The sequence below is a fragment of the Artibeus jamaicensis genome, unplaced genomic scaffold (genome assembly GCF_021234435.1).
Source record: "Artibeus jamaicensis isolate MK-2021 breed Jamaican fruit bat unplaced genomic scaffold, CSHL_Jam_final scaffold_614, whole genome shotgun sequence".
NCBI classification, from domain to species: Eukaryota; Metazoa; Chordata; class Mammalia; order Chiroptera; family Phyllostomidae; genus Artibeus; species Artibeus jamaicensis.
In genome coordinates, this window is record NW_026522050.1 from 2,839,741 (window position 1) to 2,857,175 (window position 17,435).

Consider the following 17,435-nt stretch of genomic DNA (forward strand, 5'->3'; position numbering starts at 1 on the left):
GACAATGCTCCAACCACACTGGCCAGGGCTGGTTTATAATTTTAAAGAGATGGGGGGCAGAGATGGAGATTGACTTGTTTTTCCACTCATTTGTGTATTTATTGGTTATTCGTTGTATGTCCCTGACCAGAGGTGAAACCTACAACTCTTCCTCATCCAGAGGACGCTCTAACTCACTGAACACCCGGTCTGGGCCAGGCTTGTGCTTTCTGACTCTCCGCGGCACCCGTCCACGTCCTTCTCCACGTGACCCAAACAGATCCGGGCAGTTCCGCTTCCTCTCTGCTTTCTTCTCCTCTGTGTCCGCGGCGGGTCCGTGGTCAGGTGAGTAGGCGAACGCCCCGGTCTGCACCGTCGGGGGCGGGATTGCTCGCGGCCCAAGGGCGCCCCGCGCTGACCTCCTCCGCCCTCCTTCTCGTCCTCCCAGGTCCCCGCGGAAGCGGCGTTGGCGGCGTCATGGCGGAGCTGACGGCTCTGGAGAGCCTCATCGAGATGGGCTTCCCCAGGGGACGCGCGTAAGGGAGCCCCTCTAACCCCGGCCCGCGGGGGTCTCGGATGTGTCCAGGCCTTTCCCCCAGCCTGGCCTCAGGCTCTACGCCCCAACCTGACCGTCACCATGGCTCGTGGGCGCTATTCACGGTGTTTCTGCCCTCAGGGAGAAGGCTCTGGCCCTCACAGGGAACCAGGGCATCGAGGCCGCGATGGACTGGTGAGCGCTCACATCGGTGTCAGGGGACTGGGGACTGGGAGGGGCAGCCTCAACGTTGACCTCCCTCCCGACTTTCTTTGCCAGGTTGATGGAGCATGAAGACGACCCTGATGTGGACGAGCCGCTAGCGACTCCCCTCGGACATATCCTAGGACGGGAACCCACCTCCTCTGAGCAAGGTGGCCCTGAAGGTCCTGACTGAGGGACATGGGGTGATTATTCAGGAGGGCCCGAGGAGGATGAACGGGTAATGACACCGATCACTCGTTTGTAGGACCCGGGTCCGGCGTGGAAGAAAGCAAACCCTCCTTGAGTGAAGAGGAAAGACAGGAACAGACGAAGAGGTAAGGAACAGTTGCGCATACTTGAGGGTCACCTTCCACCTCTACCCAGTACACAGTCTAATCAAGAATCTCAGATTTTTCACATTCTTTCCGTCCTTGCTTGGCGCTTCCTTTTCTTTTTTTTTCATCTTTTATCACCGGGTTCCTGAGTTTGTTTTTTGAGTCCTTTGTCATAAACTCACCTTCCCAATCCATGTTCATTTCTCTTGAGCTTTTTCCTTTTTGCCACACAGGATGTTGGAGCTGGTGGCCCAGAAACAGCGGGAGCGCGAAGAAAGAGAGGAGCGGGAGGCGTTGGAACGGGAACGGCAGCGCAGGAGACAAGGGCAGGAGCTGTCAGCTGCCAGACAGCGGCTGCAGGAAGATGAGATGCGCCGGGCAGCGGAGGAGCGGAGGAGGGAAAAGGCCGAAGAGTTAGCAGCCAGGTCTCTGGTGCTGGGGGTGTGGGAGGAGACATGTGAAAGGAATCAATATGTGCTTTCTCAACACCTGACCTTTCTTTCTGTCCACATTTCAGGCAGAGAGTCAGAGAAAAGATTGAAAGAGACAAAGCAGAGAGAGCCAAAAAGGTAGGTAATTGAGTAGGGAGAGCTAATACCATTTTCTGCATTGGCGGGAAAGGAGGGCTCACAGTGTTTCTCCTGCGGGTGGGCGAGTGCCTGATGCGGTGTTTTACTTTGTTCTCCAGTATGGTGGTGGTGTGAGTTCTCAGCCATCCCCGCCAACAGAGCCAGGGCCTGTTCCCTCCTCTCCCAGCCAGGAGCCTCCCACCAAGCGGGAGTACGACCAGTGTCGCATACAGGTACTGATTCTGGATCTCTTTGCTCCAGGGAACCATCTATGGGCCTAGAAAGCGCCTAGCCCAGAGCTTCTTTCAGTCCTGTTTCCTTTGCCAGACCTCTCCCTTCTTTGTAAAGAGCTTTTGAAAACCTACCTCCTCTACTCTTAGGAAAGATCAAATTTCACTTGCCCAATCTTATTTAAATCCATATCTTTTTCTTACTCAGCAATTACTTATTCACTTCATGCTTTCTTTGGGTTTATTACACAGCTGTTTGCAAAGCTAACGTTCATTTATGATGAGGATTTTATCCAGGTAGTTTTGTGTAATCTTGCCTTTGTCCATCTTAAATTTCAAGGGAATATGTTTCTGTTCAGTACTTAGTCAAGCAGAGCCTGAATAATTGTTCATTAGGTGCTTTTAATAGTAGTTACGTTGGTTCGATCTGAGAAGGAGCCAGCTTTGCTCTTCTTTCCCTTACTTGGTGCCTCACTCAGCTTTGACACTCACTGTAGTCTTTCACTTGCCCTCTAGGTCAGGCTGCCAGATGGGACCTCGCTGACCCAGACCTTCCGGGCTCGGGAACAGCTGGCAGCTGTTAGGCTCTACGTAGAGCTCCACCGTGGAGAGGAACCCGGAGGGGGCCGGGACCCTGTGCAGTTGCTCAGTGGCTTCCCCCGGCGGGCCTTCTCAGAGGCCGACATGGAGCGGCCCCTGCAGGAGCTGGGTATGACAACTTGGGGACCTGAAGCAGGACTTGGGTACGATAGGGGACATACCTGAGAGAGGAAGGAAGGGACGCAGAGAGAAGGGACTTTGTGGAGATGATGTGAGGCCAGGAATTTTGGGGGACAAATGGGTATGTGTGGTTTAAACCTGTTTTTCTTCCATCTTTAGGACTTGTGCCTTCTGCTGTTCTCATTGTGGCCAAGAAATGTCCCAGCTGAGAAGGCTTTATCCCACCTTATCTGACCTCTTCGTCTTTGATAAAGCACTGACATCTCCTTCCTAATAAACAGACCCTCTGCGTTCTGTATATGCCAGACTCCTTCCTGAATGGCTGGGAGGGACCAAACTGAGGCAGAGGAAGACTCTAAAGGGAGTGCTTTTAGAGTAAATATTACTCCTTATCTTAATGTTAACAAAGAGACTTGTTTCTAATCTCTGGGTCTGATTAGTTTACTGGGGAGGTTGAAGGGGGAGAGGAACTAGGGGTGGGGAATATAGTGGATAGCATCTCTTGCTCCTATGAGTAAAGCGCTACATAAGCCTGAAATTCTGGTTAGCTGTGTGCCTGTACTTTCTTAAGCTTACTTACCTCCTTTAGTGAAACAGACATGATCACACACGTCGGTGGGGTGGTTGTGGGTTACGCAATGTGGGTAAAAGGTGCTTGAGCACAGTGCCTGGAACTGAGTCAGTCCCCAGGAATTACTAGACGTTTCTGAATGTTGAGGAACATTAGTGACTCTCACAAGCACATCACTTCTGCACTAAAAAGCATTTAAAACTTAATAGCACACATTTTAAAGTACTTTTATATGCATGAACTGGGATATGAAGGTACTATTACCTATGAATGGGTACCACTGTCCCATTGTAGAGACTGGGACACTAAACCATATGACTTAGCCACACTGACACAGGTTATAGATCCTGGACTCACACCTGGGGAGCCCACCTCTAGCGTTCCGGCCCTGAACTGCCAAACACCTTTATGAGAGCCAGTTGCACTGCTGCTGCTAACCAGCCTAGGGTTCCCGCAAACTCTTCTCATTTCCAGCCTATGAAAGGACCACACTGTAAAGGTCATATATGATGTGATTTCAGCAGCCAAAAACAGCTCCAACACTCACATCTGGGTTTATACCTCAGTGTTCTTAGTGGTCTGGCTAAATTTATTTAATAAAGCAGCCTTTTTTTCCTACTGTCAGGATATAAAATAGACAAAAGCAATGGACTGTGGGGCTGTTCCTTCACTGACAGTTTGCCATCCGTTCAGTGGCCTTTCCAGTAGATTCTGTGAGTGGACTCATGGAAAACCAGTGAAAACCTGGAAGGGGGGAAAGCCCCACTATCTATTGACAGGCTGCTCTGCCGGACATCGCACCTTACCGTTCTAAATTAACCTTAGGACAGACCTTAAGATAGTTACCACCTTTTAAAGAACAGGACTGAGGCTCAGATTTTGTAGCATGATGGAATTAAGATGCGACTCAGCACGCTTTCACTACTTCAAACAAATGGTTCCAAAGGTTAAATAATGGCCACAGGAGACATCTGGCACATGTTAAGTGCTAGAAGCCCCACTCCAACCTCACTCAAAGGATAGGAACCTTAAGTGTCATCTGAGCGGACATCTCTACTGCCACAAGATTTTCCGATATAGTTCTGAGTACAAGAATGTCCCCAAAAGTATGTTCAAACAGGTCACGTGAACTGGCTTCTGTTTTGAAAACATGGTCACTGTGCCTATTGGGCTTCAGCCTCACGTGGGGAACAGGCGAGGCGGAAGCTGCAGTTATCCCCTCCCGCAGAACCGACCCCCAGAACTCCAGGCATTTACGAGCGTCAGACCGCACGGCTCACTCTCTGGGTTGAGGAACACGATTTACTGATCCCTTCAGTTCACCACGTCTGATAACTCTGGCCAGCGATAAGAACGTGAATGCGCAGTCAGTGCAGGGTTTGGGGGCAACGTGCTCACTCGGCAGCAGCTCCGCGGCCTGGGCTACCGGCCAGGTCCATGGGGAAAAAAAAGCGGCCTCGGACTCCGGTGCCAGAGCGCAGCTCCCAACACCCACCGGTTTGGATCCCGGATCACGTTGATTTTCCACTGCTCACCCAGTTCTTCCTCCAGGTCACGTTCTCCTGCGTGGCAGCTGCCTCCTGCAGAGTGGCCAGCACTAACTGTTTGGTCCTGGCCGCTTCTTCCCTGCTCCGCGGGTCCTGTCCCGGCATCTCCTGAGGGCAGGGAGAGAGGATGGCAGTTCCGGCTGGCCCCATGCTCTCCGCTGGCCCACCCACCCCAACTCTGATTTCCACTGATCCCACCTTTAGCATCGCCCGAACCCGCTCCTCTCCCGGGGTCACCAGGACAAAGAGTGCGGAGCCCACGCCAGCCCACGCACCCACTATGGCAACTGTGATCAGTGCTTTACGCAAGGACACCATTGCTGACCACGGGATGAGCGAGGCGACCTCAGGCAGTCTAAGTCTAGAAAGGCTCGCACCGGGCGCGTCTCACCGCCTCCTGCACAGGCTAGAGCGACCCACAGCGGACACCATAGAGGGGGCCGGGCTAGAGAGGACTAATCAGGAAACATTTAGAATCTAGAGCATCTGGGTGTTAAATCTAGATTTGGCCGAAAGGATTGAGCTGTCAAGAAGGTTTTGGCCCTGGCTTGTGTGGCTTAGTGGGTTGAGTGCTGACGTGAGAACCAAAGGGTCGCGGGTCCGATTCCCAGTAGGGGCACATGCTTGGGTTGCAGGCAGGGTCCCCAGTGTGGGCTCGTGAGAGGCAGCCAGATACTGATGTTTCTCTCCCTTTCTCCTTCCCTCTCCCCCTCTCTAAAAATAAATAAAACTAAAAAAAAAAAAAAAAAAGCTGCCTATTATTTCTTTAAACAAAACAACAACAACAAAAAGGTTTTGACACCCAAGGCAAAGCACGGGGCCCGTTGTCGGGAAGTCTGGAGTGGGAGTGCGTGTCTTTCCTTTTTTTTTTAGATTTTAGAGAAAAACATTGATTTGTTGTTCCACTTAGGTATTCATTTATTGGTTGCTTTTTTTTTTTAGATTTTATTTATTTATTTTTAGAGAGGAAGGGAAGGAGAGAAACATCAATACATGGTTGCCTCTGCGCACCCCTCAGCTGGGGACCTGGCCTGAAACCCAGGCGTGTGCCCTGACCGGGAATCATACCTGCGACCCCGTGGCTCTCAGGCCGGTGGTCAATCCACTGAGCCGCACCAGCCAGGGCAATTGGTTGCTTTAAAAAAAAAAAAATCCTCACCACCTGTTTATTATTATTATTACTTTAAAATATTTTATTTATCTTTAGAGGGGAAGGGAAGGAGAGAGGGAGAGAAACATCAACGTATGGTTGCCTTTCGTGTGTCCCCTGTTGGGAACTGGCCTGCAGGGAACCGGCCTGCAACCCAGGCACGTGCCCTGACTGGGAACTGAACCGCGATTGTCTGGTTCGCAGGCCTGCGCTCAATCCTATTATTTTTTTTTTTTAATTGATTTTAGAGAGAGGAAAGGAAAGTGAGAGAGAAACATCCATGGGTTACCTACCGTCAGCGCCCCTACTGGGCGTGGAGGCCAAACTTAGGCATGTGTCCTGATGCAGAATGGAACCTGCAACCCCTTGGAGTATGGATGACGCTGCAACCAACTGAACACCCCGGCCAGGGCTCATTGGTCGCTTCTTGTAGGTGCCCTGACCAGAGATCAAACCTGCAACTTGAATCAGACGTGTTCTAACCTCCTGAACTACCAGGCCAGGGCCAACAATGCCTGTCTTCACGGCTGCTGTAGGTTGCCCAGTTCCAAAATTTACTGATCAACAGAAGGCCAGGGCCAGAAAAAGGGGAAGGGGGGGAAGGCTGGGGTTGTGCCCTATGGTTTCCTATAATAACCTGTGGTGTTTCAGTACACATAGTAGATGTCCAGATACTCAGACATATCAATTCGTCTACGGATCCCCGTCAGTCCCTTCAAGTCCTGAAAACTCAAAGCCAAGTATACTAGGTGTGGAAAAGGGTGTATTTATATATTTCTTGATCTCACTTGTTAATAAACTTGTTACACCCTGGCTTAGAGTGTCATCCTGGTACTCCGAGATCCCTAGCCAAGGCACAGACAAGACTCAACCAATAAATACATAAATAAATACATAAATCTCTCTCTACAAATCAATCAATAAAAAATATTTAAATAATAATTTTTCATCATGGCATGCCCTTGGGGTGTGTGTGTGTGTGTGTGTGTGTGTGTGTTTTTCCTAGATTTTGTGTAACATACAAAATTCCAGTTTGGAGAAGAAAACACCTTAGTTGTGTGTGGACAGTCATTTAACATTTAAGTTCTTTGTGCCCTGGCTTTTGCATTGTAAAAGGGAGCTGATAACAATATCTCATAGTTTTAGGATAATTAAATGAGTTTACACATAGAGTCCTGGCAAATAGTAAACACCATATAAATATTCATTAAAAGATACAAGGAAATATGCCAACTTGGGAAACCCAGGAAACAAAGGAATAAGGAAGTTATGTTTGTTAAGGCTCTTCACTCACAGAGCTTTAATCCAGATGTCCTCCTTGATAGTCCTACTGCCTTTCCTAGTGTCACCAGGGGGTGAGTAGAAATAGAGCTGTTATCCCAGCCGTGGGATTTCCCCCTCCCCTGGAAGGCCCATAATCTCCTAGCACGTCATTCTGCTCTCCTCAGAAGTGATTAAGGAGCCAGGCTCCAAAGAAGATTAAAGGAGCAGTCTGTGGGGTACACTGGGCAGGGGTTCAGAACTCTACTCTGAGTTCAACCACCCTGCATGCTAAAAATCAGCAGCCATGGACCTTGTGCCAGGGAGCAGTGAGGATGAGCATCCAGAAAGTCCTAGGCTGGCCAACCCTCTCTGGAAGGACAGAGAAGAAATGGACAGAGATGAAATTCATCAGGATGTTCAGGTCAGTACTTTCCCACCCTGTGCCCTGCTGTTGGCTCGTCCTCCTAGTTAGCCTGACCTCTGCTGTCCCCATGCAGGTTGTCTCTCAAAAGACCCATCTGCCCTCCCTTGTGGTGGAAACTTCGGAGGTAAGTGAAGAGAGTGGGGAGCTCCGGTGGCCACATGAGGAGCTGCTGTTGCTCACTGATGATGAGAGAGAAGAGGCCCAGGTCTGCTTCCAGAACCAAAGTGAAGAGCCAGGTGAGGGCACTGGCAGGTTCGGTTCAATAGGGCCCCTGTAACCTGGAAGTTCTGGACAGGACCAAGATGGAAAACTCAGTTGTTAATGAATTAAGCAATGCTAGGCACACAGATGTTCAGTCAACAGAGTCAAGAAAAATGTTGAGGTGGGAGAGAAAGGTCAGGGTGGCTGTCAGAATTGACCTTTAGAGGGCAGTTCCGATGTTGGATAAGTCATGTCTTTTTCTTTCTTTTTTTTTAAATATTTCATTTATTTATTTTGAGAGGGGAAGGGACGAAAAAGAGAGGGAGAGAAACATCAATGTGTGTTTGCCTCCTGCACACCCCCAACCAAGGACCTGGCGCTCAACCCAGGCATGTGCGCTGACTGGGAATTGAACCAGCAACCCTCCAGCCCACAGGCCGGCACTCAATCCACTGAGCCACACCAGCTAGAGCTCATGTCTTTTAATGTGTTTTTAGTATTTTGAAATATTTAGTTTGTTGTGGGGGAAAATAGATAATAAAATTACCCCAAATCTGACTACCTAGAGACAGTTAACATTTGAGATGTTTTTTTGCAGGTATTTTATCGTGTCTACATGCTGTTATAGAAACTTTTGTTTCTTTGAGTATTTACTATGTGCCAGGCACTGTACTATAAACACTTTGTACCCGAAGATTTTCAGAATCCAATGAGGGGTATACTTTCCCCTCTAGAGAAAACTGAGGCTGTGAATTTAAGTTTTTCATTATAATTGCTGTATTACTTTATAGGCACAAATTACAAATCCATGTTTGTTGTTTTAGCAAAAGGCAAAATATTTGATCTGAAGTGAAACAAGCATCACAAGCTCATTTTATTTAAAAAAATTCAATGGACAGAAATATTTTTCATTGTCAATGGGCTCTTTAACTCCCTTCCCCCGTGTCCCTCCAGGCTGGACATGGAGCCCACTGGACCCCAGATCTCCCTTAAGAACTGTTAACCCCCAACTCAGCTGGGGGCAGGAACAGGTAGAGCAAGACGCCTCCTGGATTCCCGAGGATACAGAGTGTGAGGAAGCACCCAGTCCCTGTCCTCCCTGGGACCCCACGGGCTTCCGTGTCTGCAGAAGCCACTATGTGGAATACCCCCACCTCCCTCCTCCCAGGAGCTTTGAGGGTAAGTTATTGTTTGTTCTCTCTCCTTTAACATTTTAGCTAGGTTTCTTTATAGAGCAATTTTACCTATCCTTTCACAACTTCCTCCTATTCACAGGAGAGGAAAATGTGATGAGGCTTGGCCACTGGGTTCTGATTAACAATTCTTAACTGCTGCTTCTAGAAGTTCCAGTTAGCTGGGAGTGGGGAATGATCCACCTGGATCTTCTCTATTCAGCACTCATTTTGGGCCTGGGCCTGCTCAATGTTTCAGCTATCATTGTATATAATCCATAACTCCAGGTGTATCATTCCTACCTTGCTGATGAGTAAACCGGGCACAGAAACCGTTAATACTTTGTGCACCCACCTAGGAAACGTGGAAGCCAGGACTGAAATTCTCCTTTTCCAGCCATCTTGCAAAGGCAAAGGTCTCTCCACCTCTCCTCACCCAACAAAAATTGTAGGGTTGAGACAAAAGTCTTTATTGGGAGCCTTGAACCAAGTAAGCAAAGTAGGTGATGCCCCTGAAAGGGCCTATCTCCTGTACAGTCACAGTCCAGCCTTGGGATCTTTGCTCCAAGCAGGGAAGCCGCACATCTGGGTCCTCATCTGAAAACTGAATCAAGGTCCCCTGGGGGCATAGGACCCTCAGGCATTCTGACAGCACCTGGTAAGCCCCAGGCAGACCACCTCTAGCAACGGCATCCCAGGTGCCCTTGTCCAGTACTAGCTGGAAGGAGCCTGAGGAAGCCACTGGCTCCAGGTTCTGAGCATCAGCCTGCATGAAGTGGAGGCGGGAGGCAGGGTGAGCAGGGCACAGAGGTGTTTGACCACCTTCCAGGACGCTGTTCATGTGGGACACAGCCACAGGAGAGAAGTCCACCCCCAGTACGTCCACGGGGTGTGGGCACTTGGTGTAGAGGCCTGTACACAGGTTGGAAGTCCCACAGCCCACGTCTAAAACTCGCAGTGGACAGGCAGCCTGGGACCCCTGCAACAGTGGCAATAGGAGCCCCTGAATTTCCTCGTACCCAAAGAACCAGTCGAAGGTGGGAACTCTGCCCAGACGGGGCTGGGCGTGAAGCTTATCCCAGAGGCAGCGGTCCGCCAGGCAGCTACCGGCCAGGGAACCTGTGGACAGGTGGAAGGTATGTGTCATCGGGCGCTCGAGTTCTATCAAACTGCTGCAAAAACAGCGCAGTGTAACTTGAGGTTTTAAAAGCCACACTGCAGGGAGTAGACTCTCGGGGTATTAAGAAACAACCTTGCCCTACCCGCCAAATCGCGGCGCGTCCCAGCGGCCAGGGTCGCCCAGCGGAGGATTCGGCGCATCGCCGCCATTCAGAAGTGCCGGCAAGATCAGCCAGAGAACCTTCTTCGAAATGTTGCCCGCCCTTCCACGAAGCCTGAGATTCAAGAGAAGATCTGCAAAATCAGCTTTGCGGAATAACGCGTATAGCCTAACTCTGCATCCTCAGAAAAGAGCAAGCGGGCGCACACACACACACACACACCTACAATGGTACTAACGGCCTTTATTGGTTGGTTACAAACGGGAATGGAAAAGGCGAGGACAGGAGAGCTTCGGTTCCTGGGGCGGCTTCGCAGACCTGAAACAAAAGGAGGAAGCATAAGTACCCTGTGGAACAGCCCGCAGGAACTTTTTCTACCCTGCTTTTTCGAGACCAATGTCCCGGCGCTTGAGGATAGAACCGGCGGACTGGAAACCGTCGGCACCGAAGACATGACGCCGAGGGGGCCGGAGCCCCATTCCTCTGCCTCCGTACATTACGGGGACCGGCAGCGCAAGCCCGACCCCCGCCAAGAAGAGGAGGGTCCACAAGCCCCTCCCCAAACCGTTAGGAACGCCAGATTGGTTACCGAACTAACACACCAGGTTCACTCTGCGACGGTCCTCGAAAAGGTGGAAAAGCCAGCTGAGCTTCTTTATATAGCAGCAGGGCCCGCCCCCGAGCCACGATTGGCTTGCGGAGGCCTGAGGGGCGGGGCCCATACGTACCCAGCGTGGAGCGGAAACGCAGACCCAAAGCCGGCAAATCTGCTCTGCCATGGGTGGTCCGGGAGGGAAGATCAACCGGCCCCGAACGGTGACTGTGCGGGACCACCGACTTTGTTTCCGAAGCGTCCCGGAGCTCTCTAGTCCTGCCCGAGATGGGATCGATAGGCTAGAGTCTCCGGATGCGGGGATCCCGGGTCGCGGTGCGCGGCCTCGGTTTGATTAGCATCTTTTTTCCCTGCAGGAGCTGAAGAAGAAACTGTTCAAGCGACGGCGGGTGTTGACTCGAGAGCGGCGGCTGAAGTACCGGGTTGTCGGGGCTGTGATAGACGACGGGCTGATCACGAAGCACCACCTCAAGAAGCGGGCGTGAGTGCCAGACTCTCTTCCCCTGGGTCCTCCCCACCGAGTCTCCTTTCCTGTTTCTGCCGAGCTCCGGAGTAGCTAGCACCTCTCTGCTTCCGTTGTGCACTCGCGTTTATGCAAGGGACGTGCCTGCCGTGTTTGTGCCTTGGGTCTTCTAGCCTCTCACTGTACCGGTAGCTTACAACCTTTTTTTGGGGTCTTGGACCTCACTGAGAATCTTAAGGAAAGCTGTTGACTCTCCCATCTCTGAACATACATTTTTATAAGTAAATTTTAAAGCGCGCACAGTGCTTTACATACAACTAGATGTATGTGCATACAACTAGATGAATTTTCCGAGGCACATGTGGGGTTTTGCATGAAATTTTCAGGGGCCCCGGGGCCTTGGGGAAGAGTTCCCATCCCATTCTTTCATCGACTTCTTCTTTATCAATATTTGCAGAGTTTATAGTAAAGAATTTTTTTTTTCCTGACACAGAGCTCCTAAAACCTTCAGAGAGATAGCAGTGTCTTTTTGTTTCCTTAGGAGCCCCTTCTGAGCACACCTAAGTTGATGTTAATGAATGACAGGGTGGGACTGGTAACCAGAAAAACCCAGTGATTAGAGGATTGGAAAATTAAGCCGCACCCCTCCCCGCTGCCCGTGGACCTCTAAGAGGTGGGGCAGGAGCAGGTGGGGGTGCTGTCGATTCAGCTCTAGGAAAACTCTGGAACAACCGATTTGATGAACTTCCTGGTTGGTGAATTGGTGGAGGTGCTGAGAAGGCAGCTTACTTGGACAGGGCACGGAAACTTTGCGGGGATGGGGTGGGGGGGCGCGGAGGTATGAGAGGATTAAATGGTAATGGGCAAAAACATACAATAAAGATTAAATCAAAAAGGAAAGAAACTTCTGGCCTCTTCCCCATACCTCGCCTTCTGCTTCTCTTCCATCTGGCTGTTCCGAGTTGTATCCGCTTATAATAAATCAATAAACAGAAGTAAATGTTCCCTGAGTTCTGTGAGCTATTCCAGCAAATTGTGGAGTCTGAAAAGGGGATGGGAACCCTGACTTACAGCGAGTGGGTCAGAAGTATGGGTAACAATATGCTGTCTCCAGGTGAGTAATGTCAGAATTGAGTTAAATTTGTAGGACAGTATGTTAATAACTGCTGAGAACAGAAGAATTGTTTGATGTGAGAACACCCCCCCCACAACCACCCCGACATCTGGTGTCAGAAGTACGGAGAATAGAGTGGAAAAATAGTTTTCCCTTAGAAGTTTCTACAGTATACTAAAATTTAAAATTAAATATTTTATCTGTTCAGTTTAAACTCACTACCTTAGAGCCCTGCTTTTGAAGCAGTTCTTTGAAGTGGCCCCAAAGATAGCTAGACCTTTTCAATAGCTAAAACCACTTCCGTGGTTTGTGTTGGTTCAGGCTAACCTGGACCTTTGCTCCTACCGACCCTTCAGGTCCAGTGCACGTGCCAACATTACTCTGTCTGGGAAGAAGCGCAGAAAACTCCTCCAGCAGATCCGTCTTTCCCAGAAGGAGAAAGCAGCCATGGAAGGTGAGGGTGGGACACCAAGGGCGGGTGGCGAGGGGGCAGCCTGGATCCACTTGGGTTCTTGAATGCTTCTTCTCTTTGCTCAGTGGAAATCCCTGCAAAGCCAGCCAGGACTAGTGGACCACAGACCAAACTTCAAAAGAAGACCAAAGCCCCCCAGGATGTAGACATGGAGGATCTTGAAGAAGGGAGCTAAATCTTAACCCTGTTCACCAGAAGATTCTCAACTGGAGCCAGGAGGACTCAGTGGTTGTTTCAGAACAGTTTGGAGTAAACATTGCACGTTTTCACTCTCCCCAGACCCCTTGTCCGAATGGCCTAGTGACCTGCAGTGGAAGGAGGTGTTGAGAGGGGGCTTCTTAGCGGTCAACTCCATTTGAAATAAAGCCCTAGAGTTCTCACTGAGATGTGTGTGATTAAATGTAAGGATGCGGACGGACCATGAACAGGGGTCTGTGAGTGTGGAAGAAGGCAGTTGGGAAAGGGGACCACAAAGAAGCCAGCCTCTGTGACAGCCCTGTCTGTCTAGTGAGTGACACTCTAACTTTTCATTTGTGACCAAAATATAGATTACTGTAGAGATGGCAGAGGAGGTTAAGGGTCCTGATACCAGCCTCACCACTTCTGTGTCATCAGCCAGGGTGATGTCATCAGCCAAATCATTTTATAGCATATTTGTCGCTGCTTCCTTTGCTGGATTACATTTTTAATAAAGTGAAGACCAAGCATTATATTTCCCTTTTAATTTTCAGAAACTCTTTGGGAAGCCAGAGTTGGGGTGTTTAATTAACGTGAAAAGCTGCCTGTGTGGAGGTGTGTTTGGGGAAAAGCGTATTCTCTGTGCCCTCTTTAATCAGTGCATGCTTCCTGGAAGAGGGAGGGTCTGGGCCCAGAGTCGCAACTTTATATTTCGAATAATATCAAACTTACAGTGAACTTAAGAGATCAGTACTCAAAGTTTAGTGAAGGTAAGAGATTAGTACAATGAACCCTTATATATGCATTCTACCTGTATTTACCAATTTGTGACATTTTTCACTTGTTTTATCTCTACACATTTGCAAATGCGTATGTGTACAAATATGTACCTTTGTTGTCTTTGCTGACTCATTTGAAAGTCAATTGCAGATGACATTCCTTCATTAAATTTTGCTATATTTCTATAGAATAAAAATACCATTATCACCCCTAAGATTTAACAGTAGTGAAATAGGCCCTGGCTGGTGTGGCTCAGTGGATTGAGTGCTGGCCTGCAAACCAAAGGGTCCCCAGTTTGACTCCCAGTCGGGGCACATGCCTGGGTTGTGGGCCAGGCCCCCACTGAGGTGGTGTGTGAGACGCAACCACACATTGATATTTCTCTCTTCTTCCTCCTTTGCCCTTGCTCTAAAACTAAATAAAATCTTTAAAAAGACAGTAGTGAAGTAGCTAATATTCAGTTTTTCATATTCAAATTTCCTTGGTTGTCCCGATAATGTTCTTTTTTATTTTGGTCTTTTTTTAAAAAGATTTTATTTATCTTTAGAGGGGAAGGGAAGGAGAGAGGAAGATAAATGTCATTGTGTGGTTGCCTCTCTTGCGCCCCCTGCTGGGAACTGGCCCGCAACCCAGGCACGTGCCCTGACCGGAAATCAAACTGCGATCCTCTGGTTGGTAGGCCCCAGGAGCTCGGTCCACTGAGCTAAGCCAGCCAGGGCTCCAATAATGTTTTTTATAGCTATTTATTCCCCTTCAGTCAAGGATCCCATTCCATTTCATTGTATTTCTTTAGTCTTCTACGAATTGAGGACAGTATCCAACCTGCTCTTAGATGTCTGTGTTTTTGGAAGAGTTCAGCCTGTTATTTTTTTCTTTAACAATGTCCTACAACCTGGGTTTCAGTGTTATTGTATGTTTTCTCATAATTAGGTTTAGGTTAACCATTTTTGGGGAAAATTCTACATAGATGATTTTGTTTATTTTTCATTGCATCACATCAGGAAGTACAGTGGACACTTGAACAATACGGATTTAAACTACACAGGTCCACTGTATGTAGTTCTGTTTCAATAAATACTGTAGAGGTGTTTTCCTTATGATTTTCTTTTTTTAAAAGATATATTTCTGCCCTGGCTGGTGTGGCTCAGTGGATTGAGTGTGGGCTGTGAACCAAAGGGTCACTGGTTCGATTCCCAGCTAGGGCACATGCCTGGGTTGCAGGCCAGGTCCTCAGTGGGGGCCACTTGAGAGTCAACCACACATTGATGTTTCTTTCCCTTTCTCCCACCCTTCCCCTCTCTATAAAAATTAATAAAAAACTATTTTAAAAAATATATATGTCTCTTTTAATTGTTGATCAGTTATAGTTTCCTCATTTTTTCCATTACTCTGCCCTGCCTTCCCCTCCCCCCACCTCCCACATTCAATCCTTACCCACTCTTGTCTTTCTCCATGTGTCCTTTATACATGTTCTTTGACCCTTCCTTTTGTTCCCCCCTCCTGTTGATTTTCTTTTCTTTGTATTGGAATTGATTGGGGTGACACTGGTTATCAAAATTATACAGATTTCAAGTGCACAGTCCCACAACACCATCTGTACACTATATTATGATGTGTTCACCACCCAAGTCACGTCTCTGCCCATCACCATTTATCACCCTCCACCTCGCCTCACCCCCCACAATCACCACACTCTTGTCCGGATCCAGGAGTTTTTTCTTTTTTTTTTTGCTCAATCCCTCTGCCCCTGCCACCAAACTCTTTATGATTTTCTATTTTTATATAGAGGAAGGAAGAGAAAACATCAATTTGTTGTTCCACTTATTTATGCACTCATTGGCTGATTCTTGTTTGTGCCCTGACCTGGGATCAAAGCTGTAACCTTGGTGAACTGAGAAGATGCAATAACCAACTGAGCTACCTGGCCAGGGCTCCTTATGATTTTCTTAAAAGCATTTTCTTTTCTCAAGCTTATTTATTGTAAGAATACAATGCATAATACATATAGCATACAAAATATGTGTTACTTGACTGTTATCAGTAAGACTTTTGGTCAAATGAAGGCTGTTAAGTTTTGGAAGGAGTCAAAAGTTATATGAAGATTTTTTACTATGTGGGGGACGAGGGGTGAGTGCCTCTAACTGTCACATTCAAGGGTCCACTTGAATGTAATGCCAGTTTGTCTCGTTATTGGTAGAGACTTGATTAAGTGGGTGTAAGATTTCTCCATTGTTAAGGTATTCTTTCCCTTTGTAGTTAATAAGTAATGTGTGGACTGATACTTGAGATTGTATGAATATCTTATTGCCCAAAGGCCCAATGGGTTTAGCATCCATGATTATTTTTACCCAAATTAGCTAGTGCTGTAAAATGGTGATTTTCTAATTTTAGCATCCATGCATATTATTCAACATACTCATTGAACATTTTTAGTGACTGTTGAACTCTCTAAAGAAATCACCTCCCTCCTATTTTACTTATTTATTTTTAGAGATAAGGGAAGGGAGGGATGAAAAGAAAGAAACATCAATCCCCAGCCTCTCTCACATGTGCCCCAACTGGGGGCCCAAACCCGCAACCCAGGCATGTGACCTGACTGGGAATTAACAGCAACCTTTCACTTTGCTGGACAACAAACACTCAACCAACTGAACCGTGCCAGTCAGGAACAACTCTCAATGGTGAATACCTCAGAGTTGAGAGTTATAATCCATTACTATTGCTTCTTCATGCTCAAAATTATACCAAGTTTGACTAGCAGAAACCTTTTCAAGGTGATCTGTGTCCTTTTCACACAACACCATTGTCTTGGGAGTTTCCTTACTTTCTGCCACAATGTGATGTCTCAGCCTCATCTACTATTTACCCTGGCCTAAAATTTGGGATCAGCCATTTTCCCAGGGGGACAGTATTATATCCAGTTTTAAACACAGAAAGAAAAAGTACTTGTTTGAGAATGAACTGTATTCAGATGCCATAAGGAGAGGAGGAGAGGAGATAGGCAGGAGAAGGGAAGACATATCCAGAATCTCAGTATGCCTGTCCTTCATAATTTTGTTCTCCCTGTGCCCAGAGTGGGAAAGAGCTTTCTATGAAGAATTTCTGTGTCGGGCACTATGCTAAGTCCTCTACATAAATGATCTCAAATGATCTTTGCAAAATGTCAGAGATAGGAGACATCATGCCCACTTTACAGATAAAAAAACGAGTTCCAAAGGACTGGATCACTTGCTCAGGGTTACATTGCTGATAAATAGCACATATGAATCCAGATCTAATGCCAAAATAAGCTCCCTTACAATGTGAAATCCTTAAGGGCAAGGACTGCATAAGTCTCATAGCTGGAAGAACTCATCCGATTCAAAGGCCTACTTTCACAGATTGAAAGTTGATGCCCAGAGAAGGGAAGTGTTAGGTCCAAGTTTAGGCAGAACTAGGAGGAGAAATTGTCTCATATTTACTGTCTTAGAACAGTTCTTGCTAGTAGGTAGTATATGCACTTTGGGAGTAACTAAACTTCTAAAATATAAGAAAAATGAATAATTAGTCTTTTAAAACACAGTCACTTCAAAAGTACCTTTGGGACATACCATCTGTTGTTGTTCTTTCACTTCCATTGAGAACAATGAGCCTAAC

The 17,435-nt window shown here is 47.8% G+C and overlaps 4 protein-coding genes and 1 non-coding gene across 11 annotated transcripts; 2 read left to right on the forward strand and 3 right to left on the reverse strand.

The window, feature by feature from the left end:
- Positions 1 to 219: 219 nt before the first annotated feature.
- UBXN1 (UBX domain protein 1) lies at positions 220 to 2,870 on the forward strand. Of its 3 annotated transcripts, none has more exons than XM_053659250.1 (10): positions 220 to 324; positions 428 to 515; positions 656 to 709; positions 794 to 900; positions 984 to 1,053; positions 1,287 to 1,478; positions 1,571 to 1,622; positions 1,742 to 1,855; positions 2,369 to 2,595; positions 2,732 to 2,870. In XM_053659250.1, exons 2-10 carry the CDS (start codon positions 457 to 459, stop codon positions 2,844 to 2,846), a joined length of 990 nt encoding a protein of 329 aa, XP_053515225.1. In that variant the 5' UTR covers positions 220 to 324; positions 428 to 456; the 3' UTR covers positions 2,847 to 2,870. The 3 variants fall into 3 exon arrangements, with proteins under 3 accessions (XP_053515225.1, XP_036996161.2, XP_053515224.1); XM_037140266.2 differs by having other exon boundaries at positions 244 to 324; positions 2,369 to 2,561; XM_053659249.1 differs by having other exon boundaries at positions 244 to 324; positions 794 to 888.
- Positions 2,871 to 4,427: 1,557 nt separating this feature from the next.
- Positions 4,428 to 5,128, reverse strand: LOC119045496 (ubiquinol-cytochrome-c reductase complex assembly factor 3). Its single transcript, XM_053659251.1, has 2 exons — positions 4,889 to 5,128; positions 4,428 to 4,798 (listed from the first exon to the last, which is right to left on the reverse strand). Exons 1-2 carry the CDS (start codon positions 5,006 to 5,008, stop codon positions 4,655 to 4,657), a joined length of 264 nt encoding a protein of 87 aa, XP_053515226.1. The 5' UTR covers positions 5,009 to 5,128; the 3' UTR covers positions 4,428 to 4,654.
- A 2,198-nt stretch (positions 5,129 to 7,326) lies between these two features.
- LBHD1 (LBH domain containing 1) lies at positions 7,327 to 13,226 on the forward strand. The gene is made up of 6 exons (XM_037140268.2): positions 7,327 to 7,524; positions 7,601 to 7,763; positions 8,683 to 8,907; positions 11,150 to 11,274; positions 12,727 to 12,824; positions 12,908 to 13,226. The coding sequence occupies exons 1-6, from the start codon at positions 7,408 to 7,410 to the stop codon at positions 12,936 to 12,938; spliced, it is 759 nt and encodes a 252-aa protein (XP_036996163.2). The 5' UTR covers positions 7,327 to 7,407; the 3' UTR covers positions 12,939 to 13,226.
- CSKMT (citrate synthase lysine methyltransferase) lies at positions 8,574 to 10,826 on the reverse strand. Of its 5 annotated transcripts, none has more exons than XM_037140271.2 (4): positions 10,783 to 10,826; positions 10,419 to 10,498; positions 10,163 to 10,294; positions 8,574 to 10,019 (listed from the first exon to the last, which is right to left on the reverse strand). In XM_037140271.2, the coding sequence occupies exons 3-4, from the start codon at positions 10,227 to 10,229 to the stop codon at positions 9,370 to 9,372; spliced, it is 717 nt and encodes a 238-aa protein (XP_036996166.2). In that variant the 5' UTR covers positions 10,230 to 10,294; positions 10,419 to 10,498; positions 10,783 to 10,826; the 3' UTR covers positions 8,574 to 9,369. The 5 variants fall into 5 exon arrangements, with proteins under 5 accessions (XP_036996166.2, XP_036996164.2, XP_053515208.1 ...); XM_037140269.2 differs by having other exon boundaries at positions 10,407 to 10,498; XM_053659233.1 differs by having other exon boundaries at positions 10,770 to 10,820.
- LOC119045517 (small nucleolar RNA SNORA57) lies at positions 10,575 to 10,723 on the reverse strand. The gene has a single exon (XR_005081798.2). It is a non-coding gene; the product is annotated as a small nucleolar RNA SNORA57 (small nucleolar RNA).
- Positions 13,227 to 17,435: the final 4,209 nt, after the last annotated feature.

Excerpts from the sequence above, each read along its gene's own strand:
- LBHD1 (XM_037140268.2), top strand. The coding sequence starts at position 7,408 with ATGGACCTTGTGCCAGGGAGCAGTGAGGATGAGCATCCAGAAAGTCCT. Across the intron at positions 7,764-8,682 it reads GAACCAAAGTGAAGAGCCAG|GCTGGACATGGAGCCCACTG; the intron begins GTGAGGGCACTG and ends GTGTCCCTCCAG. Across the intron at positions 12,825-12,907 it reads GGAGAAAGCAGCCATGGAAG|TGGAAATCCCTGCAAAGCCA; the intron begins GTGAGGGTGGGA and ends CTCTTTGCTCAG.
- LOC119045496 (XM_053659251.1), bottom strand. The coding sequence starts at position 5,008 with ATGGTGTCCTTGCGTAAAGCACTGATCACAGTTGCCATAGTGGGTGCG. Across the intron at positions 4,799-4,888 it reads GGGTTCGGGCGATGCTAAAG|GAGATGCCGGGACAGGACCC; the intron begins GTGGGATCAGTG and ends CCCTGCCCTCAG.
- UBXN1 (XM_053659250.1), top strand. The coding sequence starts at position 457 with ATGGCGGAGCTGACGGCTCTGGAGAGCCTCATCGAGATGGGCTTCCCC. Across the intron at positions 1,054-1,286 it reads AGACAGGAACAGACGAAGAG|GATGTTGGAGCTGGTGGCCC; the intron begins GTAAGGAACAGT and ends TTTGCCACACAG. Across the intron at positions 1,856-2,368 it reads ACGACCAGTGTCGCATACAG|GTCAGGCTGCCAGATGGGAC; the intron begins GTACTGATTCTG and ends CTTGCCCTCTAG.
- CSKMT (XM_037140271.2), bottom strand. The coding sequence starts at position 10,229 with ATGGCGGCGATGCGCCGAATCCTCCGCTGGGCGACCCTGGCCGCTGGG. Across the intron at positions 10,020-10,162 it reads GACGCGCCGCGATTTGGCGG|GTTCCCTGGCCGGTAGCTGC; the intron begins GTAGGGCAAGGT and ends ACCTGTCCACAG.